Raw genomic sequence first — 24,483 nt, forward strand, 5'->3', positions numbered from 1 at the left:
CTCTTTGTCCGACTAGCACTGCTCGAGATCGCCTAGCTGATGCCATTCCGCTATAGTCTCTCACCCGCCATTCGGAAATAGTTGTAAAAACAAATTACGAAAAAAGAAATGGTGTCCCCCATAGCTTTACGGGCCTAGCTGTTTTTGCCGATCTGCGCACGTGTCTCAAGTAAGTGACTAGTGAGCGTTCTCATTACCTATAAAAAAGAAAGCTGCAATGCACACTGTGTAAGAATGCGACATATTTATACAATGCTGACATTCAGCACAATGATACTTTTATTTCTAGCATACCAGTTTGTAATTAAAACCAGTTCGACCCAGCTTATTTGACGGCAACCAAGAGAAATATGTATTATTTCTTCGGCAAGAAAGCAATTCTTCAAAATAAAACAGGACATATGTATTAAAGAAATGGGCACTTGTGAGTACGTGTTCTTGTGTGTATTTGTAAGGGTGCGTGGAAGATTGTGCTTGCGCATGCGTGATCGTGTTTTCGTAATTGTGTGTGCTTGTGTGCGTGTCTTTCTTAGCGCCCGCCGCGTGCGTGAAAAAAACAGTTTAGAAAAACGGCAACCGCGACTGTGAAAAGCAACCTGACGTTTTCGATTATTCCGTGGGGGCCGTAGTCTGCACGAGACATGCCAGCTGGCAGAGGTTCGGCGACTGAAAGAAGGCGGGCTGCCAATACGGAGCAACAAGACGAACCTCACAGGTATGCAAGGTGCAGCCCCAGGGTTACCTTTTAGTGCCTTTGTTTATCAGGCCTTTATTTTTATTGAACAAGTCTTATTGAAAACACGCTAATTTATTCGTCTACGCTCAATTCAGTGGGACCTGGAACTGTGTGATACTTCTTCACTGGTGCACCGGCCTCTCAGGCTTTGTCTACGTCATTTGGAGATATGCCAACGATAAAGCAAGTGAGTGACGATTGTTGCAGAATCTGCGCTAAATTCGAATGGTAAATATGTAAGGATATATACCTCGAAAGATTGTGTTGTGCACAACTTTTACTGCAGAAATACACGAGCATATATGAATGTCAAATTTAAGCTTTAGGTTTCTATTACACTCACAGACTTGAGGACTACTTTTATTATGTAATTATTTTACTCCAAAGGAAACGGTATTCCTTGGCAGAGCATATATGGATCGGAAAGGAAAAGTGTGACGAGCTAAGGCCAAAGAGATGAGGTAAACATTTTAACCGGCCGTGTAATTACAATGATTCGATATTCCCCTTGGAAGCCTTTTCCCGCAACGACATAAGGTGCCTCCTGTCCTCTGCTCTCTGTCACGCACACACCAACCAGAGGCCCTCTAACCAAGTTTTCTTTAAAGACAATCAACACTCAATGCCTTTCAATTCACTGCCATTCGAACCCGACAAACATATACAGCGCTGGCAGATATCTAAAATGAATTTTATGTCAAATGTTGCACAAAATGAGTGGGATCAAATGAAACATTAAGCCGTATTCGCTACCATGAGGGATCGTAAAAGACGCCATCCGGCAAATAAAATTGGTATCAGTTACGGTTGCCTACACTAGTAAACAATTTCTTGGCTGCAGAATATATTTTCTCCTCTTTCATTTCTGCACCTTTCAATATGCGTGGCACAGATATACAAAAGCGAGTAACATGCTTATAAAACAAATTAAACCGGATTTTTTTACAACGCGCCTTTACTATCGAAGTGTCTTCATTTCATGTTACGCTTCAAGTTGCCATCATACACGATCTTCATAATTAATTTCTACCGAGCCGTTCCATGAAGCACCACACCGTTCACAACTCATGTGCATGTGATATTTTGGGTAAGCGCTCTCAAAATTATGTATGAGCGTAGCTATGACCATGGGCCAGTATGAAACTGAAGAATTTGGAGAAGTAAAAGGCAAATAGGAAATAGTCGCTTACATCAGCAAACATGACACAGTCCAGCAGTATTTACTATGCAGGTTATACGCCCCGAAGTCGCCTCATGACTTCCTCTGCTCACCAGATGAGTACGCGAGAAGATAATGTTCACTACAGCTTTGCTCACACTTCCCGTCAAGCACACACGCAAAAATATGCGACGCGTTGATGGAGCCGCTTACGTATAGCCTTGACGCAGCCCTGGTAGGCGGCACAACATTACGCGCCTCGCTTAAGTATAGGCAGTCACAAATGCGAGAAAAAAGCAGCTGCTTCTGCTGTCGTCCGGATTCCGTCGAAGTTCTGCAAACGCTGTGGAAAGCAGCTGTCGAGCAGGAAACCTACTTTCATGCAGAGAAGGTGCCTTATTTGAAGTGTCGTTTCATTATCAAATCTAGGTGTTCCTGCTGTTCATAACTACCTTTTTCAAACTATTCTCTTCGGTGGATCAATGGAACGCCGCCTAAACTTTGCCCTGCCAACATCGTTTCCTTTTCTGCGTGCGCTCTGAGGCACAAATAAAAATAGCGAAGGGACAAGACAGGGACGAGAAAAGACATGTATGAATGCTCGTGTGTGTCTTTTTTCGCCCTTCTCTTCTCGGTGCGCTATTTTTATTTGACATGTGTTATCAGCAAGCCCAACCTGCCACCTAATGGACTATAAGACACAAACTCGGACAGCTCTTAAATATATTTTGCGACAAACATATTCTATGCACTTTTTAACAAAGTAAAATTCAAAAGCCTTATTAGGCACTAGCAATTGATCAAAATGCTGGCAGCGTTCTTAAGTGGCTCGATTTCTATAGTGGTTATTGCAAAAACAAGCCAGAAGACGTCCCTCTGCATAGGTATAAATATTCAGTGAAAGGTAGATCAAATTAAAGAACTCCGGCATGATCATTCAAACCGTCAAGGTTGGAGTGCTTCTCTTTATGCAGTAATCGTATATTCTCAGGTTTCTTAAAAGCGAAAAAGACTTGCTTTGTGCTGAAGTAATATTTTCTAATTAGTGACTCTGTAGCGCGAATTTGAAACTGTGAGAGTTCTGCTATTCAACACAGCGCTGCAGAACCGTGTCCCTCTGTTGCATACTTTCCCTCCAACCGCAGTTGAAGTGTCAAACGAGACTTACGCAGTGCCGGTACCACTCATTCTTTATGGCCACATTCAGTTAAAATCATAAATGAGGCACATTTCAAGAGTATTTTATTACGTTTTCTTGTCGATCAGAAATAATCTGAGTAGTGCTTTGGCAAAGTAGAAATCGCAGCCCATATCTGTCATTGAAGTGTTATTGTGCAATGCAGGTAAATTATCCCCCCCCCCCCCCCCATATGTTGACTGATATGTGCTGCTTCGTCTTTCTGTGCGCTAAATATTTTTCTCTGTAACTCTTTATTAATTACTTCCACATACGTCTCGCTGGTCTTTCAGACACATCTCTTCCGAACGAGATGCGACAAGATTTCAGACCTAGTCCGTATGGTTTTGGGCGAAAGCAGGTACGTTATGCGTATTTTGGACAACAGCATACCAGATATCGCAGGTAACTTAAGTATTGTATGTGTGTTAAAAAAATAAGATATTTGAGGTCGGCCAGGTAAGTTATTTGCATACAGTTTCCATCGGTCTTGTATAACACAGGCTTTTTTTTTGTTTTGCGGTTAATTATTCATTTAACTAAGTTAGTTTAAATCGCTAAACATTCACTTTGACCTATAAATGACATATGCAAAGTTGTAGAGTCCCTTTAGAAACCCATATTCCATTATTCGCTTATTCGCGATAAGGTGTATCTATCTCACGTCTATCTTTTTTTCTGAGCTGAAAAATAAAAACACCGCAAAATTCGGGAAACAATCATGTGACTAGCCCATTCGAGTGCCCCAATTCTATTTATTTATTTGAAATAATGCGGACCATGCATAGTCCTAGCAGGAGGGGCACATTCAAACATTTTGCAATACAAGAAATGACAACCATATACACAGAGAAAAAAACCGGACAATCAATCAGAATTGAAGATATAGACGGGCATCGCAACACAAAACAAACCAAAACTGATGAAATAAGGAGATGACGTTCCAACCCTGTTGCAAAATTGCTGGACAGAAAAAATGAGAAGGTAAAGCATTCCATTCGGATACAGTTCCGGGGAAGTAACTATTTGCGCTGCCCTCAATCACTATTTAAGCAAATGAAATCTGCTGCGACCTTACTCCACGGCCCTGTTGCAGAGGCAAGCCGAGATGTCCCCAATGGTTTCCTTTTCCGCGTCAGCCATTGCAGCGCCTGCTCTAAAATGTTTCCGTATGTAGAGCCGGCGCTGGCCAGCCGGCGCACATGGCGCTGCAAATCGCAGCAAGTGCGGACAGCTCGGTGCAGCCATCGCCACCATATAAGCCTACCGCTGCAACCAGGCCATCGAGTCGTGCAGCAGCGAATTTCGCTCGCTCAAACAGGATTGAGAGCAGTCCGATCGCGGCGCACGGATAAGCTAGTTAGCTATAGTTACGTGATTTTGTTTTGCATTTCGCGGGAGGCCGCAAAAAAATACACGAAAGGCTTTCTTTAATACAAATGATGAAAGGAGGGTATCTGAAGGTTCTTCCCGGCTTTTCAATTCACATTTATTGCCGAAGTGAATATTTAAGTAGTATGGAAGATTATCTTAGTAATTATTTAATTGTAAACAAAAAATTCATGCTGTGCACGAGACAGCTGGCAGCTGAGTAGAAATAAACTCCACATCGTAACCCCAACTTTTATTTTTTAACTGTGGATTAAAATTCCCTAGTACACCAGGCATACACCATACATGTACTGGGGCCGCAGATGCGGTGGCTTTATGGAGTGTCGTTCATTTGCTGTCGGGAATACGTTCCAAAAAATGGCGAGTTTTTAGCACTTAATTTAATTCTATTTTTGCACAACACCATCGGATTCTTCAGAACAAAAGCTCCCAATTGGTGTCGTGATTTTGTCTTTACCTCATGAGTGTCTACTTCGCGCAGTTTTCTTTCAAATGAGAGCGAGATAAACAAAACAAAACAAAAATCTTAACAGCACCGTTTTTGTTGCATAGCAACTAGTGAATCAGTTCAACTTATACGAACAAAGTGACCTTTGTTTAGAAGCCATCTGAGCTAAGCCTACAGATAACAGGTAATTACACCATGAGTGGCATCTACTTCACATTTAGAATTTAATGTAAGTGCACTGGATGAACAAAGAAGAGGCTGACAGCAGCGTCCCTTCTACGTCTGTGACAATGCTGATTCGCTCAAAAGGGCCAGGAATTTATGCTTTCGCTTTTTAATTTCTCCTGTTTGTTTATTTTAAGTATTCCCTTTCAACGTGATGGCCGCATGGCGCGCAGGACATGTCGAGTTTGGACTGGCAAATAGAGCGCTCGTTCGTCTTGGCCACATGGAACTGGCTACTGATCCATCCCCTGCTGGCACGGCTGACAGCCTATGCTGCTCCGACGGTGAGCTCCTCAAATTGAAAGAAAAAAAAATGCATTTATATACTTTTTCCCAGCATTTGCAGGCAGCGATAACATTAAAAACGCCACCTCTGTAACCAAACATGGGCAAACATAACTCAAATTTAAATATGGAATGCGATTTCGCCGCGTTAAATTTCTAAAAAAAAAAACGCATTCAGTCGAGAACAAAGGGCACGATATTTCAACTTTTTTCAACTTCAATGTTTTTGCCTGACAAAACTTTGACCATGAGCTCAATGGGAAGACAGTGTTACAATGTTTACACGATATGCATCCAAGTTGAGCCATAGTTCTTTCCCTCAGCACATTTAGCCAAAACCTACTTTTTTCACTGCCTGAAAGTATCGACGGTATTGTGGGTTTTCATTTTAAATGGGACACCAAGTCTTAAGAAATGTTTGCCACCGAAAAAACGAATTAATGCTAGCCAGCAGTACTTCGCGCGCAGGCCTTTTTTTTTTTTTTTTTTCCCTGATTATTGCCTGACAGATCTGAGGCATAGAGTTTAGGAAGCTGTCAGCAACCGCCTAGTCTATGTTTCCCCGCTCTTACAGCAGCTGATTGAAATTTTCATCGACTCTACCCCCTTTTTGTCTATTAAACAAATAATGAAGCATTCGCAAATATATTTAATTTGGATACTTTCAGCAGACTGGTTTATCCACTTCATGAGGTCAAGCCTCCTTTCCTACCAATTTCTTACAAGAATAACAGAGTGTTTTGGGTCAACGTTCGTTTTAAACGCATATCCGAAGCCCAGATGGTTGCATATCTGGACCTTTTATATTTAGCAATTTTTATTATAAACGTTTTTACTCATTACACTTTAAGTGTGGCGAAGGAGGACACCTCCACGGAAGGAGAACCAGTCCTATGTAGTAAAGTTACCGCCTCTATGGTTAGACATCGAAACTTGATAGCAAGGTTTCAATAAAGTGTGTTGGGGCACAGTATACAATGAATCCTATCATTTTCATGCGCAATAACTTCGATTGATCTAACAGCATCACAATAATTCATAGTCCACATTTCCACACAAGGTGTTCACTTGCCTTTATTATCCTGGAATCACGATTTCTTTCGCGGGTCGGGTGGTATTGAGCTGCGCTTCATTCTTTTTACTCAGCACATGGCGTTTGACGTTTCACAGTCCATAGGGCTGCTCTTGACCTTGGCACCGGGGAAAGAACTTCGTAAGTGTTGGCAAGCGAGGGTCGTGAGCTTTATTCGCTGCTGCAAAAAAAAAAATGTTTTTTCGGCAACTCAGTTTGTCAATTTGGCCTTTGCCGAGGATCAAAGATTTAAAAAAATAGACCAACTCTGAGTCTTTATAGCGTCAAAGCTTGCAAATCTTCGAAATGCGTCACTCTGAAAAACACTGGTGTGTGGCCGGAGATTGATGGAGGATAGCGATTCGTGCTGGTGGGTCTATGTAGTTCATTGCTATACTGTATTACAGCGCACATAAAACAAAAACCCAGGAGGAGGAAAGCTCTTGCACAGCCTACCTCCTGTGTTTTTGTTTTGTGTGCACTACATTAGAGTATAGCAATGGCCGAGGATATTTACCACTTGAAACGTTGTAGTGATTTTAAACCCTGCCCATCGCTTATAAAAAATGTGCATTTATACAAGTAGACGTCAAACATATTAATTGAAATTTAGCAATTATGCAATAATTTAGAAAAAGCGGAAAAGCGAATGCTCCTAAAAGCGCCTTTGAAGAAATAAACGTAGAAAACGAAACAAAATGAGATAGTTTCGGCCTAAACTAGTTCTGGAAGAATCAAACGAAATTATTGCACCAAAATACGTTCAGATGTAGTAGATCCGTATGTTACACATATATAAATTTTCAAAACATGTCTTTGTTAACTAACGTACATGTGAACGTGCACAGAGAAAAAGCCCTGCAAACCATAGGAAAGGAAGTCGGCACGAAGAAGCCGGGAATAATTGGGGCAGATTGAATTTTGAAATCTTCATAATGGCCTCGGCAACTCGTATCACAAACGCTCCCGGGTATTTCATGATTTATGAACTGGTCATTTGAATCAGCTTACAGTCAGCAGACAGGAGCAAAGTTGTATTCATAGCCGAGAACCCTTTTTTCTGGATTTTAAGGTGTAAGCGTTGAATTCCCCGTCCCCATAAAACTCGGCATCGAAGTTGTTTGCATCGATGTTGTGAGCAAAAAGTCACAAGCGTGACTGGCAGGTGGTAGTTGGCAGGTGACATGACCATGCACCGACTGATTGTGTGACGTCACGTGACCACAAGACATGACAGGTTCAGTAGGCGTTTACAACTCTGGCTTCGAAATGCAGCTGTGAAGGTGAGATCGGAAGGGAGAATTCCAGGGCTTTTGACTTTCGAGACACACGCAGTGCCCGTAGGTCACACAAGTGTGCTCTTACAGCGTGGTTAAAGCGAGACTTTTTACCTAGACATCCAGAGACCTTCCTTGTAGTCTGTTAGCTTAGAACTCTGCTAATTGGTATGTGCGGGATATTTGAGGCAAAATTAAAATATTAGTGCTATACGAGTAGCAAAGTGCATGTCGTGTACGCCAACGAGGATCTGCGATAAGAGTTAGCAAACGGAAGCCATTAAGGCTGCTGCGTCGTGCCCTTAAGGGTTCCTGAAATGCTACTTGCGGTAAAATTCTAATGCCATAAATTCATAGAGGTAATATTTGTGAGTATTCGAGCCAAATTTGGGGGCATTGCGTGGAGCCGATAATTTGCAAATAATTTTTAATGCTCCTGGTGACCGCTCTCAAGAGATTGGGGCGACACATTTCCGCGTGCAAACCTCCCCACTGACGTCAGTGGGGCAGTTCGGCACGCCCGCTGATTAGACGTCCCCAAGTTACATGGGCGGGACGGGGCCCGGTGGGACGCCGTCGCGACTTGTTTTCTTCTCTTTTTCTTGCGCGCCGACTTGGGCCGAGTTTCATTTGCGATCGCCCTCATGTTCGGTGCCAGTAAAGCTAGACTAAACATCTTTTTGCGCTGCAGAATGGACTAATAGAATACCTATTTCTCGTGCGCATTTCGTAATTTGAGTAAATAGCTTTTCATATAGGCCCTTTAAAGGCTGTAATTAAAAGTCCCTCGCCACAATTTTTAGCTTCGGCAGGCACAACTCACCATGGTTGCTTCGCAGCAGTACCCTGGCTTCACTACCAATATTAAAGCAGGTCGTTCTATTAGTTCGATAGAGTTGGCTAAAACTTTCCTTTGCAAAAGCTGCCACAGAAAACTCTTAACTCCTGTAGTAATCTCGTCTTTTGCAGAGGTAAAATCCTAGTTGGGAAAGAATCTGAACAAAAGTTGTGTTAATATGTTTGCAAGATTTTGAAAGAGAATTCGTCTTCAAAATTACAAGTCGTCTTATTCGGGCTAGCTGGAAAAGCGATCCTCAAAACCTCAAACGACTTGCATTATAAAGAACAACATTGTGCAGCTTAAACAAAGGACCAGGGAACGAAAGGGCGCGTGCGGTACATGTACGTGTTATTTTTTCCACGGTCTCTTGTTTAAGTTACGCTGTTTCCTCCTTTAATATGCAATACCAAATCGTTCCCTATACTATGGTACTATCTTGCATTATACTACCATCACTGCAACTTCACCTTGACTGACAAACGTTGCACTCTTCTGCTCTGATAGCAGTCACCGTGGCACATCGTGAAAATGCCCGTGTTGTCTGATGGAATGAAGTCTGCGTCATTCCGAAACACAGTCCCTTAACGATCTCCCTCAAACAGTGCCTTCAGCAGTTCTAGAAAATATGTCCACACGAAGAGAAAGTCGAAATTGAAGTGGTGATCACTGATAGCGCCCGATCTTCATACATGTGCACTACGTAAATTTCTCTCCTGGCATACCCCAAGACCCCTGTATGAATTCATTTGAACCCGTCTTTCTTATAAACGACTCATAATTCTCATCAGCTTCTTTTGTCGTATGCATGATGTACCTAAATCCAAATCTTTCCCTCTGAAGAGCGATTTTATTGATTTCCATGCAGCTTTGAACATCATCTTATTTCCCTCTAGGTATCTTAAATACTCTTCCCTGGTTTCTAGTTGCACAAGTTGAGCTGTCCCTCTGAAGAGCGGTTTTATTGATTTCCATGCCGCTTTGAACATCATCTTATTTCCCTCTAGGTATCTTAAATACTCTTCCCTGGTTTCTAGTTACACAAGTTGAGCTGCTTCCGCAGCCAAGTATAAGAGCTGAAATCATTTTTACGAGGAAGTTTTAAGCCCCTAAGGAAACATACATGACGCTTTCCCTCCCCACTATGTAGTTGCTGCCCATCTTCTACACCGTATACTCAGCGCTCTTCGTGACAGCGCTCCTGGGCGTGGAAGTGGCGGCCGTCATCGTCATCCTGCACGCCTTGTTCATCATTGTGGCTAGCTTGCGTGCACCTATTCTCTGCTACGCTGCGGCTCTTGTGGTCCTTCTCCTCAAGTTCTCAATGTCTGACAGCTTCAGACAGGTGAGGAAAACTCATTTGTATTTACACGCAGCCCCTTTAAGGCGCCTTAGCTAATCGCTTTAATACTTATACACTATTAATTTTGTAACAAAGCGCATGAAGCTGAGTCTACTTGATGTGCAGGCAATAAAGCTTATGGAAGCCACGTAGCGAATGTTGTCGTCCCAAGGAATAAAGCTTGGAAATATTTACTGTATACGCTACAAAACGCGCGTGGCAAGCGCAGTAAGCAGCTTTAGCCAAAGTAACCTGAAGCACTGGCAGCTAGTTTAGAGACAGTGGTATATTTTTGTCATATCTGCCAGAGGTTTTACCACAGCATCCCAAATAAGAACGTAAAGTTTGGCCATGGAAGGTTGTGGTCTTGACTGTAAGGCAGAAATCATGACATCGTTGTCCTAAAAATCCATGGTCATTATTAGTAAGCAATTCGAACTGTGTATGGCTCCCAGTTTCAGAGCAAAACGTTTCGATTTGATATTGACTTCATATCTCAACCACTTCATAAAAAAAGAGAGAGCCGAGAGCGACAAAGCTGCACCGGAGTTATATTGTGGAGCTTTCTTTTTTAAAATAGTCGAATATCTCTTGCGACACAGATGGTTATGTACGTATTTTTACTCACACAATTTTTGCGAGGGAAAGAAATCAAACACACCTGCCTTGGTCGACAGTCCATCAGGAAAGTTAGCAGCGTGATGTAAAACTTCGTTCTATTTTCGAACAACACAGCAATGAATAATGAGTTGCATGGGCTATACCTTGGCAGTCAGACGCAGTGTTATGTAAACAACGTGTGCTCTTGTACTCAAATCTTGGTTAAGAATCGGATTGTTCTTCATGCATTCATGCCAACAACTATGTGAAATCGTTGCCGCGTATTTTCCCTTTCGGTATTCAGCTCCTGTACTTCCGGTACGGCACCCTTGGATATGTGGTGATCATGGCCATCGTCCAGTGGACCTTACTGAGGTGTCTCAGCTTCAGCCTGGACTTCATCTACGCAGGCTGCAAAGCTCGCCACCAAACAGCCCCAGGACCCCCGTACTGGAAGACGTTGGCGTACGTCTTATATCTACCGCCTCTCTACCTTGGGCCAATGCAGAACTACAGCGAGTTCGAATCCCAGGTATATCGCACTCAGTGCAAGATAGCCCTCTTAAACGGAACGTAAATCTTGGCGTAATGTATGTCTGGGCACACAGATTGTCATTCACTGTGGATTTCACGATAAATTCACCAAAAAACATGCCATGCTGGACGGCAGGAATCATTAATGCATCACGAAACACTTACACTTTTTGAACGCTAGGCACGCATTTTGATAAGAGTGTGCAACATTATTCTACCGAAACTGCTCAGAAAGCATTCCTCGGCTTTCAGCAAGAAGCAGAGCTCGGCTGACCGTTGTGTCATGACGTGTAGTGTCCGAAGAATATCTTTTTTTTTTTATTTTCAGGTTGAAAAACCGAGGCCTAACTGCACGCTGTGGGAGATAGCTGCCGTCTTGGGAAGGCTGACCCGGAGTGGCATCCACTTTCTTCTCGTGGAGGGATTCACTCATTACTTCTACAGGTTGCGCCATCGTTCTGCACTACTTGTTCATTTGGCCAGCCTCACAGCTTTATCTAGTATGATCAAAGGCAAATTTTCCGCTTTTGCTTCTTTCGATAATATCCTACTTTAAACACGGCAGCAGTCAAAGCAAAACTTTTCTAGGATGTTTAAGTCATAAACAAACCCGGCATCTCAGTTCTTAGCCGCACTATCAAGGTCAACTCTGCGTATGGGGTGAATTCACTCTTCCGTTCATTACTCTGTGTTAGTTAAATGATGCCTTCGCCGAACAACATGACACTTACCGATGTTAATCACTTTCCAGGCTTATTAGATATTTTTGTCTTCGGCGGTCTTGTTAAGACTAGTGGTTTGACTAGTGAATATCCTTTCAGATGAGAGCCACAAAGGCTTTAGAAGAACAGGTCATGGTATTTAAAGATGCATCGTGGAGGTTCTACAAGACCTACGGTTGCGCCTTGGCCGCTTAAAGCCTTGGAGGTGACGGCACCCATCCGGGAACATTGGTGCGCAAAGGAGCAGCCTTCGGACATGTGCGATCGCTGCCTCCTCCAGTGCAGAAACGTAATAGCAAAGCAGAAATTATCTTAGTAGTTAACAGTGATCGAAAAGATTTTGTAATTGTAGTCTTTATAACTATAACATATTTAATTTTAATAAGACACTTCTGGTTCTACTTTCTTGATCGAACTTTCTATTTCATACTTATATCTCTAGGCAGGGAAAATACAGCAGTAATAAACTTATCGCATAGTGCCCATGGAATCCACGACGATAGAAAAAGCCTGCTGCTGTAGCTGCTCGTGATGAACACTCCAGGCATTTTTAGGGGAAGCAATATCAGAAAAGTTTTTAACCTTTAGGACTGCACATAATACTCCACTTAATATATTACGTATTTGTGTTTTTCTGCACAAGTGCGTCCGACGTGCATATGCAAACCTACGTCGAGCCCCAACACTGGGTTTGACAAAAGCCGATGTTGGGATCACTGTGTCTAGATTCATGTCTCCGTTAATAGTTTGGGGTGGTGATCCGTGCTCCAAACGCGCAGCTTGCCTGGCACCTAAAGGCCGGTCAAAATCGTCAAGCGATGACTTAAATGACGTAAATGAAAGCAACCACTCGGATTTTCAAATTAAAAGCTTTATTTTTAAACTCTCACTTCAGTCCCTCATATATAACAATGGGTGCTCAAGCTCAACGACGTCTATCACCTTATGAAGGGTTGCAACATTAAATGCGTCTTAGCTCCTTCAGGGTTGCTCTTTGGCGAAAAAAAAAAGCATATTCGCTTGAAAGGTCTCAGAGGTGTGCCGTGAAATAGGGGTAGAAGCAATGTAATAGGCACGCATGGCACCATGAAACCTAAATATTTTAGGAAGGCGACAACCTTCCCCATTCAGTAAAATATTTCTATAGCATTTTTCGGTAACACTTTCTGCAGCCAAGCCGTTGTGCGAAAGCTGTACTGTGCGGCAGAAAAACAAGCCTATGGTGGGAAGATTGATATGCGCAACTTTTATGCAGCAGGCTTTTTGGCCATGGACGAAAGAAACTGTACAAGAGTGTAGCGAATTGCGAACTAAGGAGAGCAAGGCGATAGCAGTGGAGAAATAGTATGGTGCCTTTTCCCGGGAGCGGTTTGCTTATCCTAATTCTTCCTTCTATATATCTTTCTCTCTCTCTCTCTTTGGATAAATTGTACAGCGATAGAACTTTCCCCTGGACAAGTGGCCGAAACGAAGAAATTATCAGCACAAGTGAGCGCGCTCACATCATCTGCCGGGACCTGTTTATACCCTTACCCATTGCTCGCACTTACGCATGGCCGTAGCAAGCTAAAACATAAAGGAAAACCTAAACCGGCATTTCCAATGCACTTTGTGCACTTTAGTGCATGGCAGGTAATTATCGGTGGTCAGACCTTCGGTCCATAAGAACAGGAATAAAAAAAAAACAGTAGTATGCTTACAATGTCGTATAGATCGATTTGAAAACTGGAAGAAGACAGTACGACCCATACATGAACCAAAGCACTCATTTTTGCCTAAATATCTTGCGCGGAATGTACACCTATGTCGGCAAGTTCGTTCGCTCATGCCTTGATTTCCAACGCCGGAAAGTCACCCATCGCCATTCTACCGACCCCATGAAGCCTCTTACTTGCCCATCAAGACCTTTCGACCGAGTAGGCATTGACCCTTATGGCCCGCTTCCCTACACTGCAACCGGAAACCACTGGGTCGTTGTAGCGGTAGATCATCTCACCCGCTATGCCGAAACCGCCGCTCTAGCTGCTACTATGGCACGCGTTGTTGCTGCCTTCATCTTACACCACTTCATCCTTCGTCACGGAGCGCCACGGGAACTGCTGAGCGATCGTGGTCATGTATTCTTATCTGAAGTGGTTTCATCCCTCCAGCAGCAATGTAACGTTATCCATCGTACTATTACGGCCTACCACTCGCAGACAAATGGTCTGACTGAAAGATTCGACCGAACCCTAGGCGACATGTTGTCGATGTACGTAGCTGACGACCATTCCAACCGGAATGCATTGCTACCCTTCGTCTCGTATGCCTAAAACACCGCTACGCAGACCACTACGGGATTCTCGCCATTTTTCCTATTATATGTACATGAGCCATCTTCACCACTCGATACCATACTTCCTTACCGGCCCGATCCTTCTGAAGCCACCACCGTGTCTGAAGCCTCGAGATACGCTGAGGAGTGCAGGAAGCTCGCCCGTTCACTCACGTCTTCCGACCAGGGCCGACAGAAATATCGTTTTGACACAGCTCACACCGCCGATAGCTTTCTTCCGCAAGCCCGTGTTTGGCTACGTGTGCCTTGTGCGTCACCTGGCCTCACATCCAAGCTACTGCCGATATACCAAGGACCCTACCGCGTCCTTCAGCGCACCTCACCCGTCAATTAGATTGTTGAGCTCGTCACGCCTTCGCCAGACCTTTTCCCTTTTCTCCTGGGGGGTGATTGTAAAGAAGAAGATGACCTGGCGCCAGCGCGCTGGCACGAGACGCGAGCACTAGTTGATCGAGCTGGCGCCTACCTTGCAAGCGCCTACCTGCAAACCTCGACCTAGTCCTAGCAAACGAGCTCGCCTTACAATAAAGCTCGTTATAATCTCTTTTTCAGATTTTTTTATGCAACATGAAACTTCAGTAGTATCTGAAAAGTAGGAAAATAGTGTGTTTTAAAAGTGCCTCAGTATCCGTAACATCATTCTTTCGTGCACAGTGTATTACTCAAACCGCAAGAAAACGAGAAAACTCCAGCATTAAAGCATCGCTCGATGAAGTAACCGAAAAAGCAACCCCACCACAGTGACTTAGGGGTTAGGGCGCTGGACTATTCAGCCGGCAGACCTCATTATGGGCCCATCTGTGGCGACTACTTTTAGATAGATGCTCGAAGCCAGGCTCCCATGTATATTGTCAGGGCATGTTTGCGACGCAATAAGCGCATATTAAAGAAACCAACTCGGTCGAGAAACAAATCTCTCCAAGAATGGCGTCGAGAGTTTTATTTTATTTATTTATACAAAATACTCCTAAAACCCCTCACTGCTGAGAGTATTACATAGGGGAGGAAAGGGAAGGGGGGTTATAGGTAAATGGTCAAAAATAAAGTCACGAAAATAAAAAGTAGCATATAACTTTGAAATGAAATAGTTATGATTCACAATTAAGCTTACGGGAAAAAAGAAAAACAAGCAACATTTCAACACAGAAAAAGACAGCAAAAAAAGTAATACTAGCTATGAAACTTCATGGAAACAACACCAAAACTAATACAACACAAAGTCATAAAACGACAGAGCGAGAAGACCTGATGAATCGACAACAATCAACGCGAACAAAAGAAGTAATTATGGCAGATATCAGTTTGTAGCCCCGCCGGGGTGGCGCAGTGGTTACGGCGCTGGACTATTGTTCCCAAGAGTGCGGGATCGAATCCCTGCCTCGGCGGCCGCTTTTAGATGGAGGCGAAAAGCAAGGCGCCCGTGTGCTGTCAGCGCGATGTCCGTGCACGTTAAAGAACCCCAGGTGGTCGAAATTTCCGGAGTCCTCATCCACGGCGTCTCTCATAGCCTGAGTCGCTTTGGGACGTTAAACCCCACAAACCAACCAGATATCAGTTTGTAAAATTTATTAGGCTCAATGGCAGTTACAAATTCTTGCAGAAAAAGCACATCGTTTACGGGTTGACAACACATAGCCATCGGCGCTCTAAGCAGTGCCCTGTAAATCCTTCATCGGAAACGACGGCAACGATCGGAAAAGCAACTCGGAGTTTCCAGAAAAACTTTCTGCTCCTGACCAATGGCGATTCGCTTCTTGTCGTCAGGGTTAGAGGACGTTTGCGCTATAAACGACACTGTGTGAGCGTCTGTCTAGGCGAGATGTAAATAATAGACTCAGCGAGACCTTAACGAAGGTTGCGTAGCGTGAGGAATCAATTCGAGCACCAGTTGACTCCTATCGAGGTTGTACTGCACGTCTCCTGGGGCGAGCACGCTACTCTACCAGCCACGAATCTGCGAGCGAGGGAACGCACTCTGTCTTCGCGACGCCAATAACACGACTTTCCAGGCGTCGCTGGACAGTCTGTTATGTGTTTGCCTCTCTCGCTTCCCTGCGTGCATTTGTTGCCGGACACCTCTACGTTAGAGCCACTTCTGTGTTGAGGGTTTAGTGCTTTGCTTTGGTTTGCTGTGCTGAACGCTTTGTACATGTGCTGAATATTATTGCCTAATTCTTCTGTGCATTGGCCTGGCTGTGTAAAGCTTTGTTGTTTGTGAATCCGTCGCTGCGAGCCATTATCTGGCCAGGAACTGACAGTCCTCTTTTGTCACTTGATAGTTTAATTACGGCGAGTTTTCCACGCATGGCATGTTTCGAGAGACCCGATCTGGGGGCCTAGGAGGGCACACGATTATTTCGCATTATGAGGCGGCAACGTTAAAGGAGCCCAGGTGGACGAAATTATCCGGAGTCCTACCCTACGGCGACTCTCGCAGCCTGGATTATTTGCATTGGTTAAAGCTAGTAAATGAAATGAAATTTAATCAAGCATCAATGAGAGAGTCTCAGAAGGAAACCAAATGAACATGAGCGAAGGCGAGGATAAATGATGAAGCATGAAGAGGGGTGGATTGAAATGGAAAGATGGCGTCTTGCGATTGGCATTCGTAGGGTTGCTTCTTTTCAATTTTGCTTCTTTCCGTGAAGAAAGGCTACATGCATCTACTGTCAATGAACAACTACACTCTACTGCATTTTTGTATTAAAATAGCCATAATCATGATGAAAATATTACCAAGTCTTTACAATAAAATGAATAAAAAGTACACATTTCAGTTTGTAACGCAAATGATCCAGCGTTAGTAACTGAGGTCGGTCGCGAAGGAATGTACAGATATTCGAATTTATTTATTTAGGGCGGATACACATGTTAGCTTTGCAGCTGCAGCGTAGCGGTCACCGCGTAAGTCTTGCTATTTTCCGTGGCAATTTCTTCGCTTTTTGTAAGGCACTTTTACATGCAGTTCTATTTTTCATATCTGGGTGTATGGGTAGGAGATGCCGTTTTTAAAGTGTAGCCGGGAGATGCAATATCAACGTCAAGATATGAGTGATTCACTTCACTGACCCTTCAAGGCAATTCTCGGCCCTAAATCGTGTGCCAGGCCACTCAATGGCACTCGCACTGCCACCAAAGTAAAAAGGAACTCTGTGTCGCAGTTCTGTGCAGCGTTGTTCATTCATGATTCTTTTTAGGTTACATAAGATGAGTCCACAAGAGCAGTAACCTTGCAAGGCCTTTACTCTCTTCTCCTGCACGCAGTTCGGCTTTGTCCCACCGGACATCGAAGGTCGAAAAACTGAGCGTGAGCAGCCTTCTGGGCTATGGACTGGCTCTGTACTTTTTCTTCTTTTTGCGCTATGTGTTTTGCTACGGATTCGCCGGCTCCCTGGCTCGTGCCGAAGGCGTAGAACTGCCACCCCACTCAAAATGCATCGCAAGAATGCATCGGTGCTCGCACTTCTGGAGGTGAGTGTTCGCCAACCCTTTAGTGTAACGTCATCGGAAATCTTTCATATCCACTTGACGTATGTAGTGATTATTGCCGAATACTAAATCTTCGCGGGAACAGCACTCACTGAACACTGTAAGAAAGCCTGAAAGGACCGGTGTGATTAATTGGCAAAGTAGTAGAACGGGGAAAAGACTGTTAGAGATGCTGAAAAATCAATTATTGGTTGGGTAATCTATGGTTCGAAGAAATGTTAAATGAATGATGCGTGCTTATGATTCTGCCCGAAAACTTACATAATCCACTTGATGTATGTAGTGACTATACAGAGGAGACCGCGACCATCGAATTCGCCTGGCTCAACAGGGAGTGCCTGACCCATCCCACTCCCTAGTTAGCAAGCAAAAGCAAGAGATTAGGCGACAGGGTACTGTAGATGGAGGACGCATTGCGTGGTTGAGATCAGAGGAAGTGGACTATCTCGATACCGGCTGGAAGGCAATGACTTAGCATCATCACACCAATGCCTGCAAAGATGAGGCTGGTCTTATGCTGAAAAAAACAAAAACAAATGCGTAGGAAGAAGGAAAAGGACCGTGAGAACGCCTTGTGAATAGCGTACTTTTAAGTGGTCTATACCGTCAGTTGGGCAGGGGATGAACTTCGGAACGTTTAGGGCTTAATAACGAAGTGATGCATCAGTAGTTGACCGATGAAATCTGTGCAAACCCGGGAATGAATTTGTTGTTGTGAGGAATTTCGCTTCAAATGCTTGGCTTTTGTGTGTGTGTGTGCGTGCGTGCGTGCGTGTGTGTGTGTGTGTGTGTGTGTGTGTGTGTGTGTGTGTGTGTGTGTGTGTGTGTGTGTGTGTGTGTGTGTGTGTGTGTGTGTGTGTGTGTGTGTGTGCGTGTGCGTGTGCGTGTGCGTGTGTGTGTGTGTGTGTGTGTGTGTGTGTGTGTGTGTGTGTGTGTGTGTGTGTGTGCGTGCGTGCGTGCGTGCGTGCGTGCGTGCGTGCGTGTGTGTGTGTGTGTGTGTGTGTGTGTGTGTGTGTGTGTGTGTGTGTGTGTGTGTGTGTGTGTGTGTGTGTGTGTGTGTGTGTGTGTGTGTGTGTGTGTGTGTGTGTGTGTGTGTGTGTGTGTGTGTGTGTGTGTGTGTGTGTGTGTGTGTGTGTGTGTGTGTGTGTGTGTGTGTGTGTGTGTGTGTGTGTGTGTCATTTTTGCTCTACTGGGGCGCAATATGTTCCAGAAATATAGACAGCAACGTTTGTTACAGAAAACTCCCTGAAAACCATTATCGCTTGCTCGCATTGAAACATTGTTGACTCATAACGGTCTCCTGGTCCCTTTAAAGTACTTAAAAATTAGTACGACCATACGGCGCGTTGATGTTTATCATTTTGCCGTACTTCGATATGTTTGCCGCTATTTATTAGCAGCCATATTTTATACAATAAAATGAAACCCTCGTGTTTAAAGTGAGTTTATTACTCGGCGGACGTCATAACGGCTGGTATAGATGCCGAAATATGTACGCAGCGCTGGACAGAAGGTCATGAAAACCATAATTCCTCTTCAGACTAAGGCAATAACATTGTACTCTTTTATAGTCATGAATTCAGAGACTTCCTCTGAGTAATAAAATGTCCAATTACACGTATTAAAGATTTTAATCTCTGCTACTAGGCTGCCAAAAGTAGTAAGAGAAATTTATTGTCACATGGAGGTCCCTCTGTCCCTAAGCGTACGAGCACAGGGGGAGAAAATATTTCATGAGGTTTCCTCAATTAAGGCTCATCTAATAGCCGTGCATTTTGTCCTTTACTTTCAGGTACTTCGACCGTGGCATGCACTTGTGGATCAGGAAGTAAGCATTCTGCTGCTTTTTAAACCTGTTCGACATTACCTGTGACATTTCCCTACTAAAAAAGCGCCACGAATCACAATACCCTCCTACATATTTTCTCAAAACAAACTCATAAAAATGTCATAATAACTCGTATACTCATCATATGGTGAAGGATATTTGTATGAGATCATATAAAATTGCTATCTGTTAGGTATGAGAAATCATGTATGAATTTATTGACATCTCAAAGCTTTCTCACAGATTTTTCCGCAGGCCTGTCCTCAGCCGCTCGTCCCCCATTCCGTTCATGTGATATGTCGATATTGCTAAAGCACGAAACTCTGCTCAGGATAACTCAGGATGAGGAAATGGCAATGTCAGGCTTCGCTTAAGTAATGAAAACAATAGACACAGTGCTGAATCCGAGCATATTGTGAGAGTAAACATGACAAATGCTGCAAAGGCTGCACGGGAAATGCCGCGTATTTTAAGGAGGCCAGACATACCGCACAATATTGGTGGCTACAAAGACACCATTATTAGCTTCAATTTTACTGTATTATACCGTACTGTTACGGAGCAGGTATAGCTTACAAAGTGTGAGAAATAAACAGGTTAAATTAACAGGAAAAATAAACAGCAATCGGAATAGGAGACAGTGGAAAGAACTAAGCTTATACGATGAGCTAATCACACGGCTCTGCAGTACATCTCAGGAGATGTATCCTAAAGATCTCAATCCGTCGAAAGGGCAGTGCAATGATACCTGCTTAACGATAGCGAATGTCACAAGGGTTGTAATATCCGTTGTGGCACGACTGCTCTTTAGAGGAACTGCTTTCACAAATAACAGCTAAGATTCAAAGTTGACCGCAAATCATTACTCAAGCCTCCTTGAGCTCTCAGCTTTTTTCCTATGCGTCACTCTCGGCCCCAACTTTGGCAACGAACATCTTCCACATTGACCGACACTGTGTCCTGCGTAATCACAGTCTATGGGGATCATTTTGTTGCCCGTCACATTGCGACATGAAGTATAGTGCTGTCGTTTCCTGCTCCCTCAGTATTGCTTCTCCCACGGATCAATATTATCTCTTGAAAGTTGACTAGCCGTCCCGTAGGGGCATCTGATACATTGGCCTTCTCGCTGACAACTTGTAGTCGCATTCGCCTATCGCGGCTTTTTAGCTAAACTCGAGGCGTAGCGCGCTGCACAAGCTCATTTCTTGAGCTTTGCTCAAACTTTCTTGGCTCGCAATGCCAAACTGTATAGTCCTTGCGAGGCTTCCGGCGTTTTATGCTTGCACCCTCCGCTCTCAGGTTTCAGCTCTTCTGTCGTTCCCACAACGATGCCTGCAGCCAGCTTGCCCGTTTCCCATGTCTCGCTGCCGACCTCGCTCGATGAAATGACGTCTAATTCGATTTATTTCAAAGCTTCCTTGCCGATCGCCTTACATGCGACCTTTACCAAACGAGGAGTTACTGGATTTTGAGTCATCGCGAAACTGTGGTCTTGTGAAGCCACCGCAAAGGCGCGCGGTTCCAGAAAAAGTATTGGGCGCCATTCAAGCGCAGTAACACGTGGTCGAGAGCTTTCCACTCACAGCACTTGCACCATACCTAAGTTATGATTGCGCCTTTGCATTTTGATCTGCAATATTTCCAGCCCGGTAAGACAATGCGCATTTTACAGATGAGCTGTATATGACACATTGGTCGCACTCAGATAGTCACTCACGTCACTCACTCCCACGACTTCCTACAGCGCACAACTACACTTCGGCACTCATCAGGAGAAGATCGCAAGTCCATGCCCTTGGTGCTAGTACAAAGGCATAAAGTTAAAACGGCTAACACTCTACCCCCAGCAATTATTAAACACTGATTTCTCAGTTATCGCTGAATTTCATATTCCCACAAGAGTGCACGTGCAATGAATTCGACCACTCAGTTGTCAATAGTTTCTCGTTACTATCACCATGCGCCGCCAACAAAACGCTGCGCTCGCAGGTACGTTTACAATGCCTTGGTCGGCGAAAGGAAAGGAGCCTTCTGGATGCTGTTTGGGACAGCCACTGCGTTCGGCTTCAGCTGGCTATGGCACGGCATGGACGAAGTGGCTACCATATGGTCCGTGTTGAGCATCGCCGGCATCGCAACGGAGATTCTCGCGGCAGAAGCATGGAAGACGAGGCCCGTCAGGAACTTTGAGGTGCGCGTAATATTTCAGGTGCCAATGACCGCTTGTTCATTTTTTGCTAAGGGAAATTGGCATAAATCGAGAGCCCTTACCTGCTTCGAGTGTTAGGGTCACTAATAATCGCTTGCTTTCTCTTACTTCAAACACGGTGAATCTTTTTAACATGGCTACTTTTTTTACATTAGCTGACAAGATGAATTCGATAGAAAAACAGACCAGCCTACTACATCACTTATAGCTCAAGTGTCCCGGAAACACAAAGTGTGCCTCCTGTAGTACAACAATAATATTAACGCGAGAATGTTAAAGATCCCGTTCTGTAAAACAAAATCAGAAAAAGAAAGAAAATCAGGGGGTGTTGGCAAGTGAAAAGTGACAGGGCCGAACACTGTTGGTAGGTGGTTTGGTTGAGGTCATTAAACTACATGGCAAGGCCACGTCATCTGGAGCTCCCACATTGGGTAGCTCTTTTGAGAAGAGAGGCTAGGTACAAATGGAATCCAGCATGTTTGAAGCCTGAGTTGTGACACGCCCCCTAGGCAAAGCAGGCATATTCGCACGGCTTTTTTAAGGCGGGATTTTGTATCTATATCGGCTGATCTTGCCGTTAATGCGGTAGTGGATGACTGCGTGCTAATGAGCATGTGCGACATTGCAAAGGCACCACTTAAGTTACTATTTATTCAGCAAGTATACAGGTACTTACATCTGAATATGATCAGCAGGTGGAGCCGCAGACGTGAGAAACTAGCTATGTTACGCCTTATATGGCTAAAATTATCGCATAAACAGGAACACAGGAGCACATCAAACGTTCCCTCTACATGTCCTCTGTTTGTCCGCGTTTATACGCTGGTGTTAGCTATGCATTCCTTTCAACTCGCCCAGATATCTGTGTTGAACAATGTTACGCCTTACTCTTCAACGCCCCTCAGCGCATTATGAGGTAGCACCTCTTTGGGTGAAGAATTGGAGTGGGAGACATTCACACGACTCGCGTGCAAAATGAATGTTCTGCTATTTGTGATGTAACTCCACTGTAACTTTCTGCAATTACAAAGAATTCTGCAATTACAGAGCAAGTTATAGTTATGTTAAGTGATGATTAAGTAGCCTATCCTTAAGTCGAATTTCGCAGCATGAAAGAAACAAAATGAGAAGTAGAAACAAAACTAACACATCAAAAATGAAGGCGACTCCCAACACATTTGACTATACAGGAATGTTTTCACAAAGTAATATGTACGGCTGCCACAAGTGACGAGAGCCAGAGTTTTCTTCTTTTTGAAATACAACAGAAAGGTGCAGGTCAAGATACAGAGAAGGTTCACTGTTCGGGATCCCGCCGGGCTGCGATCGTATAGATATTTACCCCCAGATCAACTACCTACGCGACCGCACAAGATGTTGTAATTATTCATTTTTTTCTGTTGTTTCTGAACATTTTTTTTCTCATCATATGAACCTACCTCTCTTCTTGATGTAGCATGTGACTGACAGCGTTTGAAAATGCTAAGGCCTCACGTTATATAGCCGTTTACGGTGGAAACTCAATACAAACGTTAGGTAGCTTTTACAGATCCATAGTGATTATAGTTCTTTGGCATGATTATATAGGCTTGTAATCATATGCATATTGCAAGAATGAAAGCTATGAGTTAAGGTAACATGCAGTTACGAACGGGAAATTATTGTTGTTGTTTTTCTGAACCACTACAGCTGAAGTACCTCACTACGCCACAACGTACTCGGGTGGCCGAAGCAGTGCTGGGGGCTCCCCACTATCTGCTCACCCTGTGCGCCTGCATCTTCCATCTGGCTGACATGGACGTTTGCATCATCCTGTGCAGAAGGATCTTGCTCGGTGGGTATGCGCATATAGACTAGGGTGAAGATAATGACCTGGGTCTTAACTTCTTCTGTAAGAAGCGAAATACACAAGCAGCGCCTACTATAATGCCTTTATTACTCCACATCGCAATCTGGCAAAAGGAAAACCGCAAAACTATAATTTTTTTACGGCACTGCTCTACACCGATACCGATGTCGTGGTTCGTCCCTTTCGCTTACACTTTTGCATTTCTTGACTTGCAGGCTTCCCATCCCCACCCGTATCGGTGTTGGTAGTCCTCTATACAGGCTGCTTCGTTGCACCAGATATAATGAAGTGGGAAGCAGCGGCGAAATCAAGACGGAAAGAAGCCTCCTCTTAGTTGGTTGAATTGATAGGCAAGCGACAGCACATGAGACTAAGTAATAAAAACTCAATCCTTGTTTTACTTATCACCATGAACCCTTTACCTTTATGTCTCTTGCGATTGTAGTGTTTGTAATCGGAATGTTACCACTCTGCTGGCCACTATGGAATAAAACATGGTGGCTGAACTAACAGGCTCGCTTCATCAGTGTCTCGCCCAATCTAATCAATCGGAACCCATCACAGTCTCCGGGAACACTAAGGTGATAACAGGTCCCGTGAATAACACCGCCGACTCACACATTACACAGTTTCAAACCTCAAAATACAGCCATAGCCCGTCGAAACGCCACATAAGTGAAGTGCAACCAGGCACATCACAGCAGAGCACAAACTACTGGATACGTGTCACCATGCCAAAAATTGCATTTTAGTAAACAATAAGTTTCATTCTTGGGCAACGAAAGCCAGGCCCAACCAGAGATTCAGACGTACGAAAAGATTAGGAAGACGTTTACACTCCGCCTTAAAAATAGACGCAAAGGGCCTTCACATCGCCTTTTCATTCCGCATTTTAAGTATCTACATCTATAAAATGCTGGACTACTAACATTGTTGTGAATGGATAAGTGCTTATTGCGCCGG

General features: G+C 44.0%; 1 protein-coding gene across 1 annotated transcript; it reads left to right on the top strand.

Annotated features, from left to right (window-relative positions):
* The first annotated feature begins 22 nt into the window (after nucleotides 1-22).
* LOC146175806 (protein-cysteine N-palmitoyltransferase HHAT-like) lies at nucleotides 23-23,854 on the top strand. Its single transcript, XM_084581208.1, has 13 exons — nucleotides 23-169; nucleotides 630-715; nucleotides 832-923; nucleotides 3,366-3,433; nucleotides 5,311-5,421; nucleotides 9,760-9,954; nucleotides 10,856-11,083; nucleotides 11,414-11,529; nucleotides 17,407-17,613; nucleotides 19,424-19,459; nucleotides 21,452-21,653; nucleotides 23,361-23,505; nucleotides 23,736-23,854. Exons 2-13 carry the CDS (start codon nucleotides 642-644, stop codon nucleotides 23,852-23,854), a joined length of 1,593 nt encoding a protein of 530 aa, XP_084437334.1. The 5' UTR covers nucleotides 23-169; nucleotides 630-641.
* The last annotated feature ends 629 nt before the right edge of the window (nucleotides 23,855-24,483 follow it).

The sequence above is a fragment of the Amblyomma maculatum genome, chromosome 10 (assembly GCF_055883805.1).
Source record: "Amblyomma maculatum isolate TAMU_Amacu chromosome 10, ASM5588380v1, whole genome shotgun sequence".
NCBI lineage: Eukaryota > Metazoa > Arthropoda > Arachnida > Ixodida > Ixodidae > Amblyomma > Amblyomma maculatum.

Coding starts and splice junctions, on each gene's coding strand:
- LOC146175806 (XM_084581208.1), top strand. CDS start 642: ATGCCAGCTGGCAGAGGTTCGGCGACTGAAAGAAGGCGGGCTGCCAAT. Junction 5,422..9,759: donor CAGCCTATGCTGCTCCGACG/GTGAGCTCCTCA, acceptor CCCACTATGTAG/TTGCTGCCCATCTTCTACAC. Junction 9,955..10,855: donor TGTCTGACAGCTTCAGACAG/GTGAGGAAAACT, acceptor TTCGGTATTCAG/CTCCTGTACTTCCGGTACGG.